The sequence below is a fragment of the Salvelinus sp. IW2-2015 genome, linkage group LG33, assembly GCF_002910315.2.
Source record: "Salvelinus sp. IW2-2015 linkage group LG33, ASM291031v2, whole genome shotgun sequence".
Lineage (NCBI taxonomy): Eukaryota > Metazoa > Chordata > Actinopteri > Salmoniformes > Salmonidae > Salvelinus > Salvelinus sp. IW2-2015.
In genome coordinates this window covers 1,812,023-1,835,596 of record NC_036872.1, presented here as the reverse complement: position 1 = coordinate 1,835,596, position 23,574 = coordinate 1,812,023, and the positions used below count along the sequence as shown (strand labels likewise).

The 23,574-nt window shown below is 42.2% G+C and overlaps 1 protein-coding gene across 2 annotated transcripts in view; it reads right to left on the bottom strand.

The window, feature by feature from the left end:
- Window positions 1-23,574, bottom strand: part of LOC111957531 (glutamate receptor ionotropic, delta-2) — a 705,651-nt gene that overhangs the window by 581,431 nt on the left and 100,646 nt on the right. For both annotated transcript variants that reach the window (XR_011474713.1, XM_023978383.2), the window contains exons 7-9: window positions 20,083-20,184; window positions 15,033-15,230; window positions 8,572-8,884 (exon numbers count right to left, since the gene is read on the bottom strand). Coding sequence is in view for 1 of the 2 variants with exons in the window: in XM_023978383.2 (XP_023834151.1) it covers window positions 8,572-8,884; window positions 15,033-15,230; window positions 20,083-20,184 (613 nt within the window). In the remaining variant the exon portion in view is untranslated. The remainder of the gene's footprint in view (window positions 1-8,571; window positions 8,885-15,032; window positions 15,231-20,082; window positions 20,185-23,574) is intronic.

Below are 23,574 nucleotides of genomic sequence, written 5' to 3'. Positions count from 1 at the left end.
CACTATCACAATAAATCTAATAAATCTAGGTCTAGAGTAACATGATATGAAGTAAATGTTGTCTATTTCAGAAGAACAGAATAGCATACCCTGAGTTGTCCTTATGTTAGGTCCTGATCTGGCTATGCCGTATGGCTGTGGGCTACACTAGTTCATTTAGCAGACAAGATTTGCTTATGCCATTATTTTAGATTATTTCATAATATGAAGAATACAATTGAACATAGCTGAATAAAATAGAAATTATATTTTCTCCAAACGATTTGAGGGAGGGCGCATATGCCGCTATTCAGGTCCTTCTATATGCTAATTTAGAGTTATGTAACTTTAGTTAAATGAAGGTAAAAAAATTTTTTAAACATTTGTGATACAAAATATGTTTGGATTTTTGTAACATTCTAAGGCTGCATGATGCAACTCTAATTAAGATTTGAAAAAAGTTGCATGAAAGGCAAGCTCTGTTTTCTCACGCAGTTGCATAGCCTATAGAAATGTTGCGCAACATGAGCTCACGGGCTCTCATGAAGTACTTGATTTTTGAATAAATTTGCATTGACATCAGTGTGATTGGAGGGACAATAGAGTGCTGAGTACCAGGCAGTTAGCAAGTTTGGTAGGCTACTAATTGTCACGCCTGGTCCCGCTCTCCCTCTCTGGCGCTCGAGTTGATCATTAAATGTTCACTCCCTGTACCTGCTTCTCATCTCTACCAGCGTCGATCCTTACACTAATGACCATCAGCAGCATCAGAGCTTCTAATTACGTAACTAAACAGTCACATGGAACTTGACTGCTGTCATGACCCGTGACCGCCGGTCTGGCACTAATACAGTCACCGTAGCAGCCCTATACTCCCCTTCATTTACACTGATTGAAGTGGATCATAGCTTTCACCCGGATTCACCTGGTGAGTCTGTCATGGAAAGAGCAGGTGTCCTTAACGGTTTGTACACTCGGTGTGTATTCTCTGTTGGATGACAAAGAGGCAAAGTTGGTGCTGCATCGTCATGTTTGATCATTCATCTAGATCTGGGTGATTCTACGCCAGCAGTGATTTTTTTTTTTTTCTTCTGTCAATTCTCACATAGAAACTTCATTGGGAGGAAGAATGCTTGAAATACTTTTTACATTTGTATCACAAACCATTTTTGATACATTTTATATTTGTATCACAAATCATGATGAAAGTGGCCCTACCAGGCCCTTTTCAGACCTATACATGCCTCCTGTAAGACCCTACGATCTATGAACCGTACATGATACAGACATCTTGGTGTCATTATAGTCCTTATAGTGCGCTCTAACATATGGAGTATGTCTACATTCAGAAATACAATGTTTCACATTCATTTTTCAACATTAAAACAATTACTAATGAGTATCTCAAACGACCCTTTTTGAATTTGCTGATGTTTAGACATGTTGTTTGGAACAATATACTCTTCAAACATATCACATTTCCAGAGTGATATGAACCATTATATCATAAAATCAGTAGATAGTGGTAGCGTTGACGTTTTCCTATGGAAAACTCCCGATGGCGCATGAAGCAGGAAGTATTTTAATTTGAAGCATGCCATATTGCTGAATGGTGCTGAATGGCACCCCAAAAATCATTAAGGATCATGGTGAAAGTGGCTGTAACTAGCAAAGGATCAGGGTCAATGTAGTCGCTTTCATCCTGCCTGAGAGTCAACCGGGAGACTCATCGTGGGCTGCCGGCCCATGATTGGTCTGTGTCAGCAGGTGGTCCTGTGTGAAGACAAATGTAGTAGTCAGAATGGATCACTATTTAATTAAATATCGCGATTTGTAGCGAACTTTAAAATAATTCACAGTGGGGATCAAACTTGATCATAATAAAGTAATTTTAGAGACCAAAACAATCGTCAACATTTTTTTTGCTTGGCTGTTCTGCCGATCGTAATTTACATAGGCTTTCTAGGGCAGACCAGGGCTTTTGGCAACGCTAGGTTGCTACGCAGTAACCGACCATCAGAGCTCATGACTTCACACTCCAGACCAGACATTTTATACTTACAAATCAGTTGCTGTCGGTGATGTTTAAGATGAGGGAGGACAATTATTTTTTTTAATGAGCATGGCCTTATTTCTATTACAGCATATTGGATGACTGTCATTCATATTCCATTCACCCAGCTCAATGTAACATCGATAGGTTTAGGCTACTACATGATACTCATGATACTACATGATAACTTTCCCTGTACCCATAATGAGGTTGCTACAACATAGCCAATGATTGAACGTTTAAAACGTAGGTGCACAGGTCGAGAGAAACATTTGAGTAATTAAGGTGACAGACTGTGGCACATTCAATACCGCCTTGCACACTCTTGCCTGCATCTAGCTGATCTAGGGTGTAATCATTAGTCCAACAGTTGTGACCCGTTCTGTTTGCTTCCGTTTAAGACATGTTTTTCAACAGAATTGGCAGAATGAATATATCCCTGATCAATGTTCCCTCTAGCTGCGGGCAGAATAAATACTAGCCCGCGCAGAGAAACAGGAGATTTAATTTCACTCAACTTTCCAGAGATTTCCCCATTAGTTAACACTATCAACACTATCAATTCCCTATACTGTGGGAAATGTGATCGAATCAACGCAATACTAGCCACTTTCAATGCAACATACCGAAACAAAACGAACTATGCAAGACTTACTATGCAAAACTAACCATGCAAGATATTCTGTTATAGGCAGAGCGCATCGGAGTATGATTCTATTGCATTGACAGGCACGACTCAGGCCTGTACTCTACACAGACTGGTGTGCCATAACCAATCAGAGTTGCAGTAGGCCTACATGCACATAGACTATTGCCATATATGGATTTGTGCCATTCACTTTGAACTGGACTGTTTTACAGCATGAGTGGTCACGATTATTATGTGTTTGTTTTGAGATCAAAGCGATATTTGCAATTAGCCACATATGTTCATTTGTTCATATTCTTTGCTAGTTAGTAAGTTATTAGCCCAGTTATCAGTGGAGTGAAGTAGTTAGGTAAAAATACTTTAAAGTACTATATATCTGTACTTTACTTGACTATTCATAATTTGTACAACTTTTACTTTTACTGCACCATATTCCTAAAGAAAATAATGTACTTTCTACTCCATACATTTTCCTTGACACCCAGAAGTACACATTACGTTTTGAAGCAGGACAGGAAACTGGTCCAATTCATCCAAAATTCATGGTCATCCCTACTGCATCTGATCTGGCGGACTCACTAAACACAAATGCTTTGTTTGTAAATTATGTCTGAGTGTTGGCTGTGTTGGTTATCCGTAAATAAACATAATAAAATAAAACCGTGCCGTCTGGTTTGCCTAATTTAAGGAATTTGAAATGATTTATACTTTAACTTTTGTTACTTAAGTATACAGTGCATTCGGAAAGCATTCAAACCCCTTGACTTTTTCCACATTTTGTTACATTACAGCCTTATTCTGAAATGGATTAAATCGTTTTTTCCCTTCATCAATCTATACACAATACCCCATAATAACAAAGCAAAACAGATTTTTAGAAATGTTTGCAAATGTATTAAAAATAAAAATGTAAATATCACATTCACATAACAAAATGTGGAAAAGGTTAAGGGGTCTGAATACTTTCCGAATGCACTGTGTGTTAGCAATTATATTTACTTTTGATACTTAAGTATATTTAAAAGCAAATACTTTTAGACTTTTACTCAAGTAGTATTTTACTGGGTGACTTTCACTTTTACTTGAGTTCCTACAAGAGCACAAAATGTGTACATTTCTAGCCATCTTTGAAAAGCGAGTCAGGAAAAGAGCTTTGTTCTATGTCTTAAAGGGGAAGTATTGTATTTTGAGACAGGCTTGAATAAGCTTAGTAGCCAATAGGCAGAGGGTAGCATAATTTGCCGGATTCTCTGTAATAATTGTCACATCTGCTCCTGCTACGCCCTCTGGTGTTCATCCGGTGTCTTCTTGATCTACAGTTACTCCCCCTGTACACGCTCTGTCTCTTTCTCTCCCTCTCCCTCTCTTGTGATTGTGTGGTTGGAGACAGGTGTGCTGGAGTCAGAGCAGATCCCTACCAGCTGCAACTCGTTCCATAATCAAGACCTCTACAAATACTCTACAAGTTCTGCCACTTCCACTCTGCCAGATCGTAATCTCTGCTCAGTCAGTTCATGATTCTAGCCATTTATTAGTACTGAAGATCCAGTTACTCTGCTGTGCCTGTTTCCCTGCCTGACACCGTTTGTCCGCTCATTGCAGTTAATGCTCTGTCTCTGGCTCCTGTCTCCTGTTCCACATCTCACCACCCAACTACCTTGCTCTGGATATCACTCACCACCACAACCTTGGATTCCCCTCAGGACCTGTTTACCCTGTTCTACTCAGCCAACTCCAACCTCAGTCTCCACATCTGGTTTTAATGCAACTCATCCGAGCTACCCTGGATCTGCACTCCATATCTCTCTGTGCAACAATACATATTTTGGTTCATTCATCCCTGTTTCCTTATCTGAGTCTGCTCTTTTGGGTTCTCCTGTGTCGCGCCGCATAACAATAATAGTATGGGAATAAGTGGTTTCTTGCATCAAACAACAGTACAAAATGTTCAGTCACATCCTTGTCTGAAGGACAAGTGGATAAACAGGTTAATGTCAAGCCCAGCATGTTTTTTTTCTCCAAAAGTGTAAACACCACACATTGGCTGCTACTGTAGGCTGAATGATAGAACCCCTATTTCCACAGTAGGCCAGTCTGGTAGGACAACATTATGATCGAATAGCCACAGTAGCCTACATGGCCACTGTTTCAACAGTCAATTAAAACACGTACAGCTTCAGTGTTCACAGTAAACACGTGCCGGAAGTTGCACGAAATTGTCGCAACATTCAAGTTTGTGCTCAGCAAAAAAAATGTTTTGGAGGGAACATTGCCCCTGATTACACGCAAACACAGTTCACTTTCATAGCAGCCACATACAAGCATGATCATTTTGCTCATTGTATAATTACTTCTCGCATCTTCACCTAGCATCCCTCTCTGTTTGAGCCGGGTGTTTGAGTAGTCTAAACTAGCTAGCTGCATTCGCTAGCTAAGTGAAAGAGATTTTTTTTTAAAGAAATGGATATTGTTCAAAACTGTTCAACTATTGTCTTTCTCTCTATTTGAGTCAACTACTCACCACATGTTATTAACTGCAATGCTAGCTAGCTGTAGCTTATGCTTTCAGTACTAGATTCATTCTCTGATCCTTTGATTGGGTGGCCAACATCTCAGTTCATGCTGCAAGAGCTGATAGGTTGGAGGATGTCCTCGGGAAGTTGTCATAATTACTGCGTAAGTCTATGGAAGAGGGTGACAGCCATGAGCATCATAGGTTTTGTATTGAAGTCCATGTACCCAGAGGAGGACGGAAACTAGCTGTCCTCCAGCTACACCATGGTGCAACCCTACAGAGTGCTGTTGAGGCTACTGTAGACCTTCATTGCAAGTGTGTTTAAATCAATGATTTGGTAACGTGAATATATTTAGTATAGTTTTTTCTAAAAAGGATAATTTTTTTTAATGGTTCACATTTTTTGTTAAATAAAATTCACTGAGGAGGATGGTCCTCCTTTTCCTCCTCTGAGGAGCCTCCACTGATTGGCATTACATGTCATTAACCAATCATATTCCTCCTTTAGGATTGCACATTCAGCAAATCACCAGCAGAGGGAGTTCCCATTGAATACATTTAACATTCAGTGTTGGTGGTGCTCAAAAAATGAATCCGAACTTCAGAATTAGCAGAGAGCCCACTCTTGAAATTGGATGTACTTGTAGAGTATATTGTTCCCAACAAAATGTCTTAAAATTTAAAAAAATCAAAAGGGTAGTTTTGAGATATTCATATTAATATTTTTAATGTTCATGTGAAACAATGTGTTTCTGAATCTAGACATACTCCATATGTTAGTGCACACTAAAAGGACTATAATGACACCAATATGCTGTCTGTATCATGTACAGTTTACAGATAATAGAGTCTTACAGGAGGCATGCATACTCCTCCTATAGGGAGGAGGTCAGAGACCTGGCCCGGTGGTGCCAGAATAACAACCTAACCCTCAACGTAACCAAGACTAAGGAGATGATTGTGGACTACAGGGAAAGGAGGACCAAGCACGCCCCCCTTTCTCATCGACGGGGCTGTAGTGGAGCAGGTTGAGAGCTTCAAGTTCCTTGGTGTCCACATCACCAACAAACTAGAATGGTCCAAACACACCAAGACAGTCGTGAAGAGGGCACGACAAAGCCTATTCCCCCTCAGGAAACTAAAAAGATTTGGCATGGGTTCTACAGCTGCAACACGGCAACTGCTCGTCCTCCGACCGCAAGGCACTACAGAGGGTAATGCGTATGGCCCAGTACATCACCGGGGCTAAGCTGCCTGCCATCCAGGACCTCTACACCAGGCGGTGTCAGAGGATGGCCCTAGAAATTGTCAAAGACCCTAGCCACCCCAGTCATAGACAGTTCTCTCTACTACTGCATGGCAAGCGGTACTGGAGTGCCAAGTCTAGGACAAAAAGGCTTCTCAACAGTTTTTACCCCCAAGCCATAAGACTCCTGAACAGGTAATCAAATGGCTACCTGGACTATTTGCATTGTGTGCCCTCCACCAACCCTTCTTTTACGCTGCTGCTACTCTCTGTTTATCATATATGCATAGTCAATTTAACTATACATTCATGTACATACAACCTCAATTGGCCTGACCAACCATTGCTCCCGCACATTGGCTAACCGGGCTATCTGCATTGTGTCCCGCCACCCGCCACCCGCCACCCGCCAACCCCTCTTTTACGCTACTGCTACTCTCTGTTCATCATATATGCATAGTCACTTTAACCATATCTACATGTACATACTACCTCAATCAGTCCGACTAACCAGTGCCCGTATATAGCCTCGCTACTGTTATAGCCTCGCTACTGTATATAGCCTCGCTACTGTTATTTTTCACTGTCTCTTTTACAGTTGTTTTTATTTCTTTACTTACCTATTGCTCACCTAATACCTTTTTCGCACTGTTGGTTAGATTTGATTTGATACTGTAGGTAAAAGCATGTCAAGCATCCTTTCTCTCAATGAAGTTTATATGAGAGAATTGCCAGAACAATCTGAGATACTTAAAATATTTTTTCGCTCCTGCTGGTGTGGAATCGCCCATCTTCAGACTCTATCTGGGATGTTGTTGTGTACTGAGGACCTCCAAATCAATTCACCCCTGAGGACAATGCCTGAGCCCCAAAATGGCACATTTTTCCCTATATACTGCACACATTTTGACCAGAGCCCTATGAGCCCTGGTCAAAAGTAGTGCACTAAATACTGTATATAGGGAGTAGGGTGTTATTTTGGATGTGTCAGGATACTGAAGAGGTTTGGGACAGAGTATTTCAATAACAGTATCCCCTCCAGCATGGTGTGTGTGTCCGTGTGTCCGTGTGTAATCCTGTGTGTGTTTGTCTTTGTGTCTGTGTGTCTCTATGGCCGCGTTTACACAGGCAGTCCATTTATGATCTTTTTCCCACTAGTTGGTCTTTTGACCAATCACATCAGATCTTTTCACATCAAATCTTTATCGGAGATGATCGGATTTGTCAATAGGGGAAAAGAATATCAGAGTTGTACTGCCTGTGTAAACGCGGCCTGTGTGTGTATTTAGGCATGAACTGTTCAAGAGCCTTGGGATGTTGATGTCTATTCAACGCATAATCAGCCAAAATTGGCCAAGGCGTCAAAGGCTCTCCTGCATCAAGCTCTGCAGTCTGCCTCGTTGTTGATACTGAGGTGAGAATTGGTTTACTAATAATTTGATAATGACTAGATGACTAAAGTGTAATTACAACTAAAAGAAGATCGATTGTGAATTAAGGGGAACAATTAGCATTTATCACTATCATCATTACCGACATTAGTAAAACGTAGATTGAGAATTTGCTTGTTTTGCTGTGAGCTCATCGGCGGCTCATCCAAAATAAAAATATTCCACCAACGCTGAAATCATTCCCAGAATTTGCATAATTAATGTGGCCCAAAATGTACTACTCTGAGTCCTTGAGCATAATAACAAATACTAATGGTACTCTGAAAAAAAAAACTCACACACATCTCTCTTAGTCAATGCCATTATCGCTCTCTGCTTTTTCTTTGCTTTCTTCCATTCTCCTATTTTCCCTAAGCTCCCCCTCACCCTCTTTTCCTCAAATCCAGAGAAATGGATTTCAGCCTGACCTTTGAAAGAACGCTGAACGACAACCATCACCATGTTTTTGTCTCTGGTTCCCTCCACACATCCAACACTTCTCCCTCTCTCTTCTCCCACCTATTTCACTTTCTCTCTCTTTCCTTTCAACTTAAACCCATCCCCTTGCAATACTCACAATTTTTTTTAACAACAATGAAACTATTAAAAACAAGGATAGTAAAGGGTACATAATACACACCAGGTGATGAAAATACATTTCTAAAGAAAACAAAAGTATACCAACAAAAAATAACTCACCCTGCTGGACGAATGATCCGTAGACAAACCACATGGAGTTGTAGAGGGTGGTGGAGGAGACGGAGCCCATGGGCAGGCGCGGCGGGTTGAGCCAGTTGAGCAGGTAGACCAGTATGCCCACCAGTAGCACCGTGCCCGCGATGCATGCCCATAGCGACAGGTCAAAGGGCGCCAGGCAGGCGAACATGTCCACGGTGCGTTCAGCCTTCCTGAGCAGCACGCCCACCGAGTAGTCCATGTAGCGCGTGGTAAAGTCCACCACACTTTCCCGCTCTGGTGTGATGGTGAGAGCCGAGAGACCCATGTCAGCACGCTGGAAAACAAACCCACGCATGGACACACACGCGCAAATGCACGCACACACAAACACAGATTCATTAATGCCAAGATTCAAGGTGTATGGAATTCAAGACAATTAGGGGATTCTGTGAACACACACATCAGAAATCACTGCATCCAATAGGTTCCGTGGTAAGGCGGAGGGGTATGAGAAATGAAACTTTGCTTGGAGTTCTGTTTTTAGACATTCATTTAACTCATGCATACATCAGTAGAACCACATCTGCTTTCTGCCATGGCTATTCTGTCGCTGCTGCTGATAACAGTCCTCCTCTCCTTTCTTTTGTCAAAACAGGCACATAACGACTCCACACTCGCTATCTGACACACTTAATACTCACACACGTCTCAGACGAGATAGATAGGGGAAAAGACAATAGCATGTTAATTACCTAGATATTGCATTGGTACATTGAGGGATGGACATTTTCTGTGTGACCGTCTATTGTGTTGATGCGAAGCAGAGGTTATGGAGATTAATATGGCTGTGAGTCATAGCGTGAGCATAGGAGGAGTTCAGTCATCTTCAAGAAATTGTTTTTAGGAAGAGACCGGAGGATGAGGGTACCTCGATAGGTCATTAAGCCACCAAGCCAATCAGAGAGCCTGAATTAGAATGCACACGTCGGTCCACTGAAAACTGTTGTTCAAACCTGTCACGGTCCTACTATAACTGATAACCTCACGATATACGTGTGTGTGTGTGTGTGTGTGTGTGTGTGTGTGTGTGTGTGTGTGTGTGTGTGGGGGGGGGGGGTATGCAGGCCAGGGTCAGCTATAAACCCACTAAGGCTAATTTAATTTCCTCCCACATGTTGTGTCTCATTATTGTACAAAACATAAAGAACACTGGCTCTTTCCATTATATAGACTGACCAGGTGAAAGATATGATCCCTTATTGATGTCACTTGTTAAATCCACTTCGATCAGTGTAGATGAAGGGGAGGATACGGGTTAAAATAGGATTTTTAAGCCTTGAGACAATTGAGACTTTGATTAGGTATGCGTGCCATTCAGAGGGTGAATGAGCAAGACAAAATAGTAAAGTGCCTTTGAACGGGGTATGGTAGTATGTGCCAGGCGCACCAGTTGGACTGTGTCAAGAACTGCAACGCTGCTGGGGTTTTCACGCTCAACAGTATCCCATGTGTATCAAGAATGGTCCACCACCCAAAGGACATCCAGCCAACTTGACACAATCGTGTGACGCATTGGAGTCAACATGGGCCGACACATGAGGCTGTTCTGAGGGCAAAAGGTTCTGAGGGCAAAAGGAGGTGTAACTCAATATTAGGAAGGTTTTTCCTATATAGTGCACTACTTTTGACCAGGGACCATAGGACTCTGGTCAAAAATAGAGCACTAAATAGGGAATTGGGTGCCACCTGGGACACACCCTATGACTAATATAAGAACAGAGTACTAGTTCCCCTTCGCTCTGCTTTTATTCAATATCAGGGGTGAAATAGCTCCTACCAGCTGACATCAGGTGTATGACACACAAACTGTGTGAGAATATGAATGCCTCCACATCTAAATGGTGCCGACCAGTTTCAGCGTGGGTTATACCGAACTAGCACTGTACACACATCTGGTTTGCATCCCAGATTGCAACCTATTCTCTATATGGTAGACTACTTTAAATGAAAGGTGGTGCAGGATAAAGGGAATTGGGTGCCATTTGGAATGCCCTCCTGGTTATAGCTCCAGAACTAGCACTAGCAAATGAGTTTAATGAGGAAAAAAGAGTGATAGTTCCCACACGGGGTAAGAAGAGCTGATGTTATTGTACCACACACACACACACACACACACACACACACACACACACACACACACACACACACACACACACACACACACACACACACACACACACANACACACACACACACACACACACACACACACACACACACACACACACACACACACACACACACACACACACACACACACACACACACACACAATTAATCACTGTTGACTTAATTAGCTCATTTCACGGTCTGGTAAGGAAACAACATGCTTAAACAGGCAGAAATGGTCATTTACTGTACGCAGCACATGAAAAATATGAGGACCCAAGTGTGTTCCCAGCATGCTTTTGGGGTGTGGGGCGACACCAGTGAGTGTGTTGGTGGTGGAAGAACCAACACCCTGGCTATGTCCCAATGATCTCTTCTTCCTCCCAAAATGTGCACTTGTTTACTTCCCTTCACTGATTTGAAGGAAATGACTGGTGTAAGAAATATGGTGGAAACTCTCACTAGCCCAAGCCTCCATCAATCCAATGCTTTTGTTTATGTGGGAAGTAGTGAACGAGTGCACACTTCAGGTGAAATGAGATATTACTGGGATGCACTCCCATTGGTCACTCAGTGTGCACTAATAGGAAAGCTTGTGTGTAGCCACAAGCTGACTGGAGATCAATTGATCTTTGACCTTACAGCTGTGTGTTTAAGTTATTGAACTTTTTCTTGCACAGATCTAAATGTGTTGTAAGACACATTCTTAATGATCCACTTAAAAAAAGAGTTACTACAATCATCATCAGTTAACCTGGATATTTTCATGAAACACAGATTGGACCTTAACTAAACAACAACGTTCAATAGACGGTTCACCAAAACTACAAAATTACCTAATGGTTTCCTTAACCTGTAAGCCGTCTATGGACAGAGTCAGATTTGATCCACAAAACCAATAACGCGCTAAGGAAACCAATATGCAATTTTGTCATTTGAGTGAACGGTCACTTTAAAATGATTGAAAATCTTATTGTAGTGTTTCAATGTAATGCAACATCAGTGGGAGGTTCATGTGAATTGTCTGTTTATGACTTTTAGGACTCTTCATGACATGTCAATATTGTATGTCAATAATGTTTACGATGTACGGTAGGTAACCAGTAGTGTGTGAGTGTGTGTGCGTGTGTTTACAGGCAGACATCTTTAAATTCCCACTGCACTGTCATTGTATTCAGGCCATTGTGCACAGGACGAGCATGGCCATTCTGTGTGCTTTGGAACACACAAGGTCAAGGTCAAGGGAAAAACACTATTCATAGGAAGCATTCAGACACATCAAAGAATGAGCATACGCAACAAAACAAACAAAAAAATCTGGAAAAATTATTCTAGAAAATCCATTCCTGATAAGAAATAATATCACACAAACAAAAGATAACTATTGTAAAATATACTGTGTCTGTAAAATGTATATAATATGTATGAGCTGGAAGTAGAGGCCTAAGTGTTGTTGTTCATTAGTTCACTCCAATTAGGGGAGGGGTTGTTTGGGTCCGGGGAAGATAATAAAGGAAAATGAACAGTACCAGTCAAAAGTTTGGACACACCTACTCAATCAAAAAAAATTTAAACTATTTTGTACATTGTAGAATAATAGTGAAGACATCAAAACTATGAAATAACACATATGGAATCATGTAATAACCCTGTACTTTGAGATTCTTCAAAGTACAGTAGCCACCCTTCGCCTTGATGTTGTCTTCGCACACTCTTGGCATTCTCTCAACCAGCTTCATGAAATAGTCACCTGGAATGCATTTCAATTAACAATGCGTTTAAGATAATCAGTTGTGTTGTGACAAGGTAGGGGTGGTATACAGAAGAAAGCCCTATTTGGTAAAAGACCAGTTCCATATTATGGTAAGAACAGCTCAAATAAACAAACAGAAACAACTGTCCATCATTACTTTGAGACATGAAGGTCAGTCAATCCGGAACATTTCAAGAACTTTGAACATTTCTTGAAACATTGAACGTTTCTTCAAGTGCAGTCGCAAAAACCATCAAACGCTATGATGAAACTGGCTCTCATGAGGACCGTCACAGGAAAGGAAGACCCAGAGTTACTTCTACTGCAGAGGATAAGTTCATTAGAGTTACGAGCCTCAGAAGTTGCAGGCCAAATAAATGCTTCACAGAGTTAAAAAAACAGACACATCTCAACATCAACTGTTCAGAGGAGACTGCGTGAATCAGGCCTTCATGGTCGAATTGCTGCAAAGAAACCACTACTAAAGGACACCAATAATAAGAAGAGACTTGCTTGGGCCAAGAAACACGAGCAATGGACATTAGACCGGTGGAAATCTTTCCTTTGGTCTGATGAGTCCAAATTTGAGATTTTCTTTTACAACTGCCGTGTCTTTGTGAGACGCAGAGTAGGTGAACAGATGATCTCTGCATGTGTGGTTCCCACTATGAAGCATGGAGGAGGAGGTGGAATGGTGTGGGGGAGCTTTACTGGTGACACTGTCAGTGATTTTTTTAGAATTCAAGGCACACTTAACCAGCATGGCAACCACAGCATTCTGCAGCGATACGCCATCCCATCTGGTTTGAGCTTAATGGGACTATTGTTTTTCAACAGGACAATGACCCAACACACCTCCAGGCTGTGTAAGGGCTATTTGACCAAGAAGGAGAGAGATGGAGTGATGCATCAGATGACCTGGCCTCCACAATCACCCAACCTCAACCCAATTGAGATGGTTTGGGATGAGTTGGACCGCAGAGTGAAGGAAAAGCAGCCAACAAGTGCTTAGCATATGTGGGAACTCCATCAAGACTGATGGAGAATTCCTGGTGAAGCTGGTTAAGAGAATGCCAAGAATGTGCAAAGCTGTCATCAAGTCAAAGGGTGGCTACTTTGAAGAATCTAAAATATGAAAAATATATTTTGATTTGTTTAACACTTTTTTGGTTACTACATGATTCCATATGTGTTATTTCATAACGTTGATGTCTTCACCATTATTCTACCATGTAGAAAATAGTATAAAGAAAGAAAAACCCTTGAATGAGTAGGTGTGTCCAAACTCTTGACTGGTACTGTATATAAAATATATATTTTGTATATATTTACAAAAATATATATATGGGGGATTGGAAATTTTGCAGACAATTACATTGATGGAAACCACAATCTTTCTGCAATATTGAAGCTGATCTACCCCCTAAAAAAATATATTAAAAAATTATTATAATAATAATATCCTTGAAGAATGAATAACAATGTATCTATATCCTCTGTATCATTCCAGACAACCTTTGTGAACCTTTATTTAACTAGGCAAGTTAGTCAAATTATTATTTACAATGACGGCCTACCCTGGCCAAACACGGACGACGCTGGGCCAATTGTGCGCCTCCCTATGGGACTCCCAATCACAGCCAGATGTGATACAGCCTGGATTCGAACTGGGGCCTGACACCTCTTGCATTGAGATGCAGTGTCTTAGACCGCTGCACCTCTCGGGAACCCAATAAAAAACACAATATGCCTAAAGGAATAGAGGCAAAGGTAATACAACAAAAATTATATGAACATTTTTCCCTTTGGCCTGCGTTTGTGATCTGGAAGATAAACTCTTAAGTCTTACGCACAGGCACATTCCCAGAAGCGCTCATTTAAGGAAGAAAATTGGAAGCGGCAGTGTTGGAATCAGTGTGGAATGGCATTAGGAATCAAAAAGAGTCGGAAAAAGGGAAAACAGCAAGAGGTGATGGGTAATGGTCCTGAAAATGGTCTGCTGACATCCAGGTGTTTACAGCTTTGCTTTTTTGTTTGTCTGGCTGTTGGACAGACTCTTATTCCACTATTGGCCCTGGCAGGGTGAATAGCTAACAACACTGTGGATAGAAACTATGTCAACTCTAAAAAAATAAGCCAGTTTACCAAGCCAGTGATTCCTAATCGCTGCATGTTTGTAATTGCTTTCCTCTGATAAGAGATTATAGAGCGTTGTGTACGGATGAGTTTATTACGTTTTATATACACTGCTCTTCCTCCTCGTAAAGTAAACCGCTTTTGGTTGAGGTGATGAAGGTGGATAGATGGATAGATGGATTGATGGAGGAGGGTTTCCCGCAAGGAAGGTTTTGTACATTGATGAACACAGACAATTTTTTTTTTTAATAGCTCTGAAATCATATTCATCCCAATAAACTGGGATTATTCTGGGGATTATTCTACGTGTTATTGTGAGTTCATTCCTTTTGGACGTAGCATTGCAGCACATAGCGCTCTGGTCAAAAGTAGTGCACTATATAGGGAGTAGGCTGCCATTTGGGACAGAGCCACAGTCTCTCACCTTGGCAACCAACTCTCCGATTAGTCCGTTCCAGACCCCGTCAGCCTGTTGGCTCCCATACTTATGGTCAGGGGCCACGTAGATCTCGTACTTGAAGCCCAGGTAGTTGGAGAGAGCATCCAGCACGTCGATGGAATAGCCTTGGTACTTCTTAGGCTTCCCAAGGACATTCTCTGACACCATCACAAAGGGCTCCTCCTGCAGTCGACAAAGTCAAAGAATGTATAATTGTTACACTTCCATCGGCCACCACTGTACAACAGGTTTTCCTGTGTATCCACCACATCTGTCCTTTCTCACAATCCCTTCATGGATCTATGCTTCTTCAGTTAACTTATTCCATCCTGCTGTGTTTTCCCCTCAATGTCACTAAGCTGGTGCAATAATACGAGAGGTCACCGGCATTGGTTTACACACACCGAACAGACAGTGACATTACCGAGAGATAGCGAAAGAGAGAGAGAACGAGAGAGAGAGAGAGGACGAGAGTCAGAGAGAGAACAGAGAGAGAGAGAGAGAAAGAGAGAAAGAGAGAAAGAGAGAGAGGATGAGAGGATGAGAGTCAGAGAGAGAGACAGAGACAGAGAGAGAGAAAGAGAGAGAGGATGAGAGTCAGAGAGAGAGAAATACGACCACACTCCACTTTCCACCTTAATTGTCATGGACTATCCTGCACAGTGTCTCGACTATCTGCCGAAACGCAGAAACAGTAGCCCTTTCTCTTCCTGTCTTCCATTCTCTTTAATAAATCCCTATTGATAACTGAAATATTTCTGGGAATATGTCAGGCAGATGTATTACCTAGGTGGTGTTATTGACTACACATGGTGTGCACATTAAGCCAGTGTTTTCGAATCCTCACTGGCCCCCGTCGCTCAATAAGCTATTAGCGGGAGCGTGGACGTGCATGCCAACTCCCACTGTAGCCATGAGGCACCATCAATCAGAGAGTGACCCCCCACACCACACACCGTGACTCTTACCTGCCTACCCCACTAGTCTGCACGCTCTATAGCCCCAACCACAACCTGACGTGTGTATGCAGTGTCGGGGAGTAGTGAAATACATGTAGTTCAACTAGTAATGTAACTTCATTTTGCAGTAGCTTGGTGGTAGTTTAACTCAATTCAAATCTAGGTAGTGTTTTCATTAGTTAATGACTTTTTTTGCTATGAAAGCGGTGGAGCTAACTACTGGAACTGCACAGTACTTTTTTCTGCTAAAATAAAATATGGGTGAAGTAGGCAATCATTTGCTTTCTTTTTCGGCATCAGGCCTGCCTAAATCTCACTTCAAACGAAGTTTGTGTTGAATAGGCTAAATGATCAATTCTGTTAACATGCAGATGTAGGATCTTAATTTGATCACCGTGTTGCAGGGGAACTTTCTCGGCAGTGAGAGAATGATTCTGTAATAAGGTGTGAAACATTACACATGTACCTCTGTGACAGTGTGTTTTCTACATTATTACAGTAGGATGTGCACTACATGAATGTGAGACTGTGCAGTTCCCTAGCCGAGTGTATGCATCCGAGTGGGAAGCAGAGTGTGTGTGTGTGTGTGTGTGTGTGTGTGTGTGTGTGTGTGTGTGTGTGTGTGTGTGTGTGTGTGTGTGTGTGTGTGTGTGTGTGTGTGTTGTGAGATTTAATGTGTGTCTGAGTCATGAGTTTACGCACTAAGCACTTTTGAAATCAAAGGCATTGCTGTGTGTGTGTGTACATAAATGCTTGTGTGTCTACAATATATATAGTACTTGTTTGGACAGTATTGTTGTGTGGGTACCAGGGTTGGGATCAATTCATTTGAATTCCAGTCAATTCAGGCAGTGCACTGAAATTCCAATTCTCTCCCATTTACATTTGAGTAATTTAGCAGACGTTCTTATCCAGAGTGACACAGTTAAGTACACTCTTTAGATAGCTAGGTGGACAACCACATATCACAGTCATAGTAAGTAAAAAAAAATCTCAATAAAGTAGCAATCAGAAATGTCAGAGTTAGTAAGGGGGTGTGCAAGTGTTAGTTCACAAAATGTTTTTTGGGGGGGGGGGGGTGGGTGGGCGAGGTTGCTGTGGGATTATTATATTTTTGAAGAGGTAGGGTTTCAGATACTTTTTCAGAAGCTGGTTCCACCAATGGTGTGCCAGGACAATGAGGAACATTTGGAATTGGGTTCACTTTCTGAAATGATTGGAATTTAAATGGAATGACCCCAACTCCGGTGGGTACATGTGTGTACACAGTCAAAGTGCATGATGTGTGTGGCTCTGGACTGGAGGGAAGGTCTTTGTACACTAAGTGTACATAACACATAGCTGCGTCCCAAATGGCATCCTATTCCCTATTTAGTGCACTACTTTTGACGAGACCACAGCGCACTCCATAGAGAATAGGGTGACATTTGGGACACAGACACAAAGTTCTTCACTTTGACACTGGTTGTCCAGCTTGGGGCCTATCAGATCTTGCATCTCTATAGAATCTCTACAGCCACAACAGTCTCACTGCCATCAGACTGCCATCAACCACACAGTGCACATATTAATGGCACCAGCGAAGTCCCCCATTCAGACCCGAGGGGCTCAGCAAAGTCGTATAGAGAGCCCACATCCCCTGACCCTGGCCTGTACTCACTGCACTGCGGCTTCTGCTCTGCCTGATGGGGGTCATGGGGGTGTGGAACACTCTCTCTCTGAACTACAGCTCTCGAGTAAGGCCTGGGGACTCCATTGCTCATTAGCCACCAGGAGAGAGGGAGGCATCCTCTCGGCCTGCAGGTTTTATTGACTGAAGTCCGTCTCCCCTAACATATGCCTTGTTTGCAAGGCAAACCCCCCCCACTCCCCATACCCCTTTCTATAGACATACACCCTCATATCTTAAGTAACATTTGAGCTGGAAATGGCAATTTTCCACTCAAATAGATCATCGCTAAAAAGGCCTCTATGCGAAGGCAGTAAATCAATGGGTGACTGGTGTGGCCCTGTGCTTTAAATAACACTTTACAGGTTGTTACTGCTGTTATTATTCCACAGTCTCTGAGCAGAGAGAGCAGAGCTGGAGATTATGTCAGGCCAGGGAGGGATACAGCTTGCCTGGGTTGATGGGCCGTTAGGTGCCGCTCGCTCTGTGCCATTCACAATACACTGCTAATCCCTGTGGTTCACTACCATGGAGAACAGTTTATATCCACATAGTATGGATTTTAGGAGAGCACAAGGCCTCATGGAGTAGTGGAGGCTCCCTTTCAGGTTACCCCGCTCCCCCCCTTGCACGTAAACAGTCAATACAGTCCTCATCAAATCAATTGGTCACCAACAGGATTTATTGGGAGTGTTGCTAATGGGATCTAATTGGCACTTAATTAGCCAATGAGCAGATCGATCGAACATGATAAGTTGATTGGTTGAAATAAAAACATATATTTACAGATGGCAGTGGCGGGGAGGGGGGTGGGGGTGCTTCATTGGGTATAATCCCACCGGTCATTTGATATAAACCGACCGGTCATCTGTCAACATACTGACATTGAACATCAATGGATCATTTTTTTTAAAGGTCAACATAAACATTTAACCAGATTTCAACCACAAATTAAGGACAGGATTCAAGGGTTGGCTTATTACAGCTAAATATCAATCAAATATAGACTTTTTGTTACTTTAGGTTTTTGTCCGGATGGCTCTCAGGGTATCACAAAGCACAGAAAACAGAGGACATAAAAAAACCTTAAGGCATGACCGCAATGCTCAGTCTGCTTCATAGAGCTCGGTCTACAGATCAGGAAGCCCTAACATTCTGTAGCCACACACCCTTCAAAAGGTACCCTATCTTTCCATACATTACCTCTCATATATACAGCGGTAGTCCGTTCACACTACTCTAGACATTTCACACTAATTCTCACTGGCGGCACTTCATAAAGGATGTCAGTCATACAGGTCTAGGGAATGAGAGGGACCAAGAGAGAGAGAGGGAGTGTGTGTGAGAGAGAGAGACACACACACACACACACAAACACATACACACACACAGAAGGATTGAGACCGAGGAGAAAGGGAGAGGGAGCAAGAAAGAGGGAGTAGAATAAATACTCTAGTGGTCTCCACCACCATCTGTGGCTTGTCAGTGTGAGTACTGCAGCCTTTCCCCTTGTGCCTCTGGGAAAACACACACGCGCATACACACACACACACACCACCCCATTCCACCCTTTTCCTCCACACCGTTTCTGAGAAAATAGATCATGTTCAGAAACGTACTCAAATGTTCTCTTTGAAGGGATGAAAATCTGGAAGGAAAAAAAAGACGGAGAGCCACAGTCGTAGTATCATCTCTTTCTTCTCCCCAGACTTCAAAGCTGGATTATGAAGAATTTAAAGTTCTGAATCTTTAAAGCACTCAAGAGACTCAAATCAGTGCTGGAGGCGAGATAGCGAGACTCAAATCTCAATATAATGGAGCTCCATGGTGTCAATTCATCCTCCTGAAATCGCTTTTAATGAAGTGCCCGTTCACTTACGGTCCGTGGAAAGACACCCTGACTTAAATCTGGGAGTGTTGAGCAGGATTACAAGTGATATCTTTATGATGCCAGGTCTATCAAACAGCACTATACAGGCTCATGGCGTATACAGACTTGGTGACATTTCCCATAGAGATAGATAGAGGAGTCATCTTTGTATCTGTGCCATTGTAGCGTCTGTGACCGCATGGGCAGTTCCACAATTTCAATTTTCTTCTTCATGATTAGCTGATTCCTCCTGATGACCCGGGTTAGACATGACTCCAACAGGGTCACCAGGAGGGATTAGCCAATGAAGTTGGAAGTCCCACTCAGTTATAAAATTTGTGGATGCCCTCAATGGCACTGTCCGTGCTAATACGTACTTTTGGCCATTCTCTATGCATTTTTCCTAGGTACAGATCTAGGGTCAGCTTCCCCTCCCCAATCCTAACCTTAATTCTGATTGGGGAAAATGCTAGACTGACCTACGATCAGTGTCTAGGGGCAACCTCACCCAACTCCGATACAGACAACAGTACTCACCAGCACAGTGACCACGCGCAGAACCACACCTCTCATGTTGTTCTCCAACTTCCTGTCAGTTAGTGTTCCATTGATGCCATGCACTGGGTCCCAGGTGGCCAGCTGGAAGACAAGCAGGAAGTACAGTTTATAAGTGACATGTGACATGTAAAATGTTAAAAGGATCATACCCTTTTTTTAAAAATGTTTGCCTGAAATGACATACCCAAATTTAACTGCCTGTAGTTCAGGACCTGAAGCAAGGATATGCATATTCTTGATACCATTTGAAAGGAAACACTTTGAAAGTTTGTGGAAATGTGAAATTAATGTAGGAGAATATAACACAGATCTGGTAAAAAATAAACAAAAATTGATTTTTTAAAATAAAAAATATAGGGCCATACTTTCAGGCCATACTTTCAGAAAGGAGTCTAGGTGTAATTTAGAGTTTGGCAACCAGACGGCAGCAGTGTGTGTGCAAAGTGTCAGACTGATCCAGTGAATAATTACATTACTGCACAATATTTTGTATCAAGTTTGTCAGGAGTTTGCCCAAATGTGCTGAATTGGTCAATTGATACATTTTCAAGTACATAACTATAAAGAACATAGAAAAATGCTATGGTAATAAAACATTTAAGTTTACACACTCCCAGGTATGTCATACATGATGGATCATTAGCTTATACACTAACTTTCACACATCTAGATGGCCAGGCGGGTGTGGAGCCAGAGATAGCAGTGGGATCAAACTGTAGACCCCAGTTCCTACATTCTAACATAAAAAATTTGATTTTATCAAACAAAACTATGCTACATTTTATCCCTGGGACCCTCAGGATGACAAATCAGAGCAAGATTACTGAATGTAAGTACATTATTTACCTTCAGAGGTGAATGTATCAAACCAGTTGCCATGATAAAAGTGTTTTGTTGTTGTGCACTCTCCTCAATCAATAGCATGGCATTTTTTTACTGTAATAGCTACTGTTAATTGGATACTGCAGTTAGATTAACAAGAATTTAAGCTTTCTGCCCATATAAGACATGTCTATGTCCCAGAAAGTTGGCTGTTGTATACAACGTCATTCAAGTAATATTAGCACACGTTAGCGGCAACCTTCCCGGTTTAGGGACACCCATCCCATAGAGGTTAGTAATGTTTTTATTACAAACAAGCTGGCAAGCTCGCTTTGTATTCAACAGATGTGTCCATCTGATGTTTGTTTGTTAGCTAGCTAGCTTAGCATTAGCAGTAACAGGTTTGGACAAAAGAGCGAGCTAGCTAACTCTTATCCAGCGCTACTTAAAGTAGTAAGTGCATACATTTTCGTACCACCCTTGCCAGCTCACCAGCCCATCCAGGCCTTTCCCTCGCCAGTTCCCTACCAACCAAAAACTTTTGGTTAGGTTTGCACCTGTACTTTGTAGATTGCCAATGTTTTTTATTTTATTTTGTGGACACGTGGAGCCACCACCAGCCTCCATGAGTGGTTCATAGCATCCACAGCTGTTACAGATACAGGTATCCTCTGTGTGTGTATTTCTTTTCTCTCCTTCTCCCCTCACAGGTGGCAATCATCATTCCCCAATCATCATTCCCCAATCAGTCATCAATCAGAAGACACACCTCCTCCTGTTTCCATTACCCAATCACATCCCCTTTCCCTTGGTTTAAAAACCCATTCAGTTGTTTTCTCTGGAACTCAATCTCTCTGTCATGCAATCTCTCTTTAGAGGTCTTGTTTTTGTAACTACATGTCACTTTGTCCATTATCCTGTGTGTATTTTCTTTTGTTATGGTATTTGACTGTTTGTTTGGTGGTGGGAAAGGGGGTACTAAGACAAGTTGCCCATGGGCATACACTACCCGTAGGTAAACTTTGTCTAAATACACTAGTTAGAACTGGGCGGACCACCCTCTGTACTTTTGGTTAGTTAGCTAGCTGTTGTTGAAGCAGGTAGACTAGCTTAGGGGTGTTTTTGAATGCTTATTTCTTTCCTTGGGTCCAGCTCAGCCCCTTTTCCCGCTCCCCATTACCGTGTGTTTACAAATAAACCATGAGTGTTTGACGGTAATTTAGTTGTCTGTGGTTTTTCTGTTACGTTCTCACTTGTCACGAGGGACTAGGCAGGTGAGGAAGGAATCAGGCGCAGAGAGTTCCACAGGGAAAAAGGTGCACTTTAATACGGCACACGGCACACAAAAAAAACACAAGCCCAAACACAGGGTGCGGGTTAAATAAAAACACAGGGTGCACCCAAAACACAGGGTGCAGGTCCAGAACATAATCACCTCTACCTTAAGAACACACGTAACACAAAACAATCCCGCACAAAACAAGGGCGGGGACACATACTATAAATAAGGAAGCTCATCAAACACATACAACAGAACACAGGTGAAACTAATAAGACACAACCAACAGACAACGAAAAAGGGATCGGTGGCGGCTAGTAGGCCGGTGACGACGACCACCGACCGAACAGGCAGGGGAGCCAACTTCGGCGGAAGTCGTGACATCACTATTATACTTTGCATGAGTTATGTTACGGGTCTCGTTACCATCCCCCCTAGACTGCCGTGTCAAAGGGATTTGTAACAACAGCAACAACAAAAAAAGAAAGGGCTGCAAAGATGGCGGCATGGGCTAAATAGAAAGAGGAGAGGCGCATTGTCAACCAGGGTTTCCTTAGCGTCCTGGGACGACTGGTGGACACTTATCACATTACGTCCACACCCCTGATTCCCTTCTCCTGTACCAGGACTTGCACCCAGAGAAGGCAGTGTGGGCTGTTGCAGTTTTTAAGGAATATAATCTCAATCGTCATTTTTCAAGCAAGCATGCTAACTATGTGCATGTGACAATACGATTTGATTTGAGTTCCTACATTTGAACATAAAAATAGATTTGATCAAACAAAACGATGCTACATTTTATCCCTGGGACCCTCAGAATGGCAAATCAGAGCAAGATTACTGAATGTAAGTATATTATTTACCTTCAGAGGTGAGTTTATCAAACCAGTTGCCATGATAAAAGTGTTTTGTTGTTGTGCACTCTCCTCAAACAATAGCATGGTATTTTTAATATAGCACTGTGCCAGGGGGTGGTCTGGTTAATATAGCACTGTGCCATGCCAGGGGATGGTCTGTAATAGCCACTGTTAGCAATCTGTCCTTTCAGGAAAAGGCAAAGAAGGCCTCAACTTGCCACAAAAAAACCCAACAAAAGTTTACTAAACTGTGCTCTACTCAAGACTCTGTAACTAAGGCACGCTACGCAGTGGCACATAAAATTGCAAAGCATAGCAAGACTTTTGCTGAAGGGGAGTTTGTGAAAGAGTGTATGGTGCAGACTGCTGGTATACTTTGTCCTGAGAGTAAAAGCCAATTCAAGAAAATTTGCTTATCACGCAGAACCATCACCATGCATGTGGAAGTGATACTGTAGGTGAGGAGCTAATCTCAGAGATTAAGAAAAAAGCAGATGGCTTCGATATTTTTTC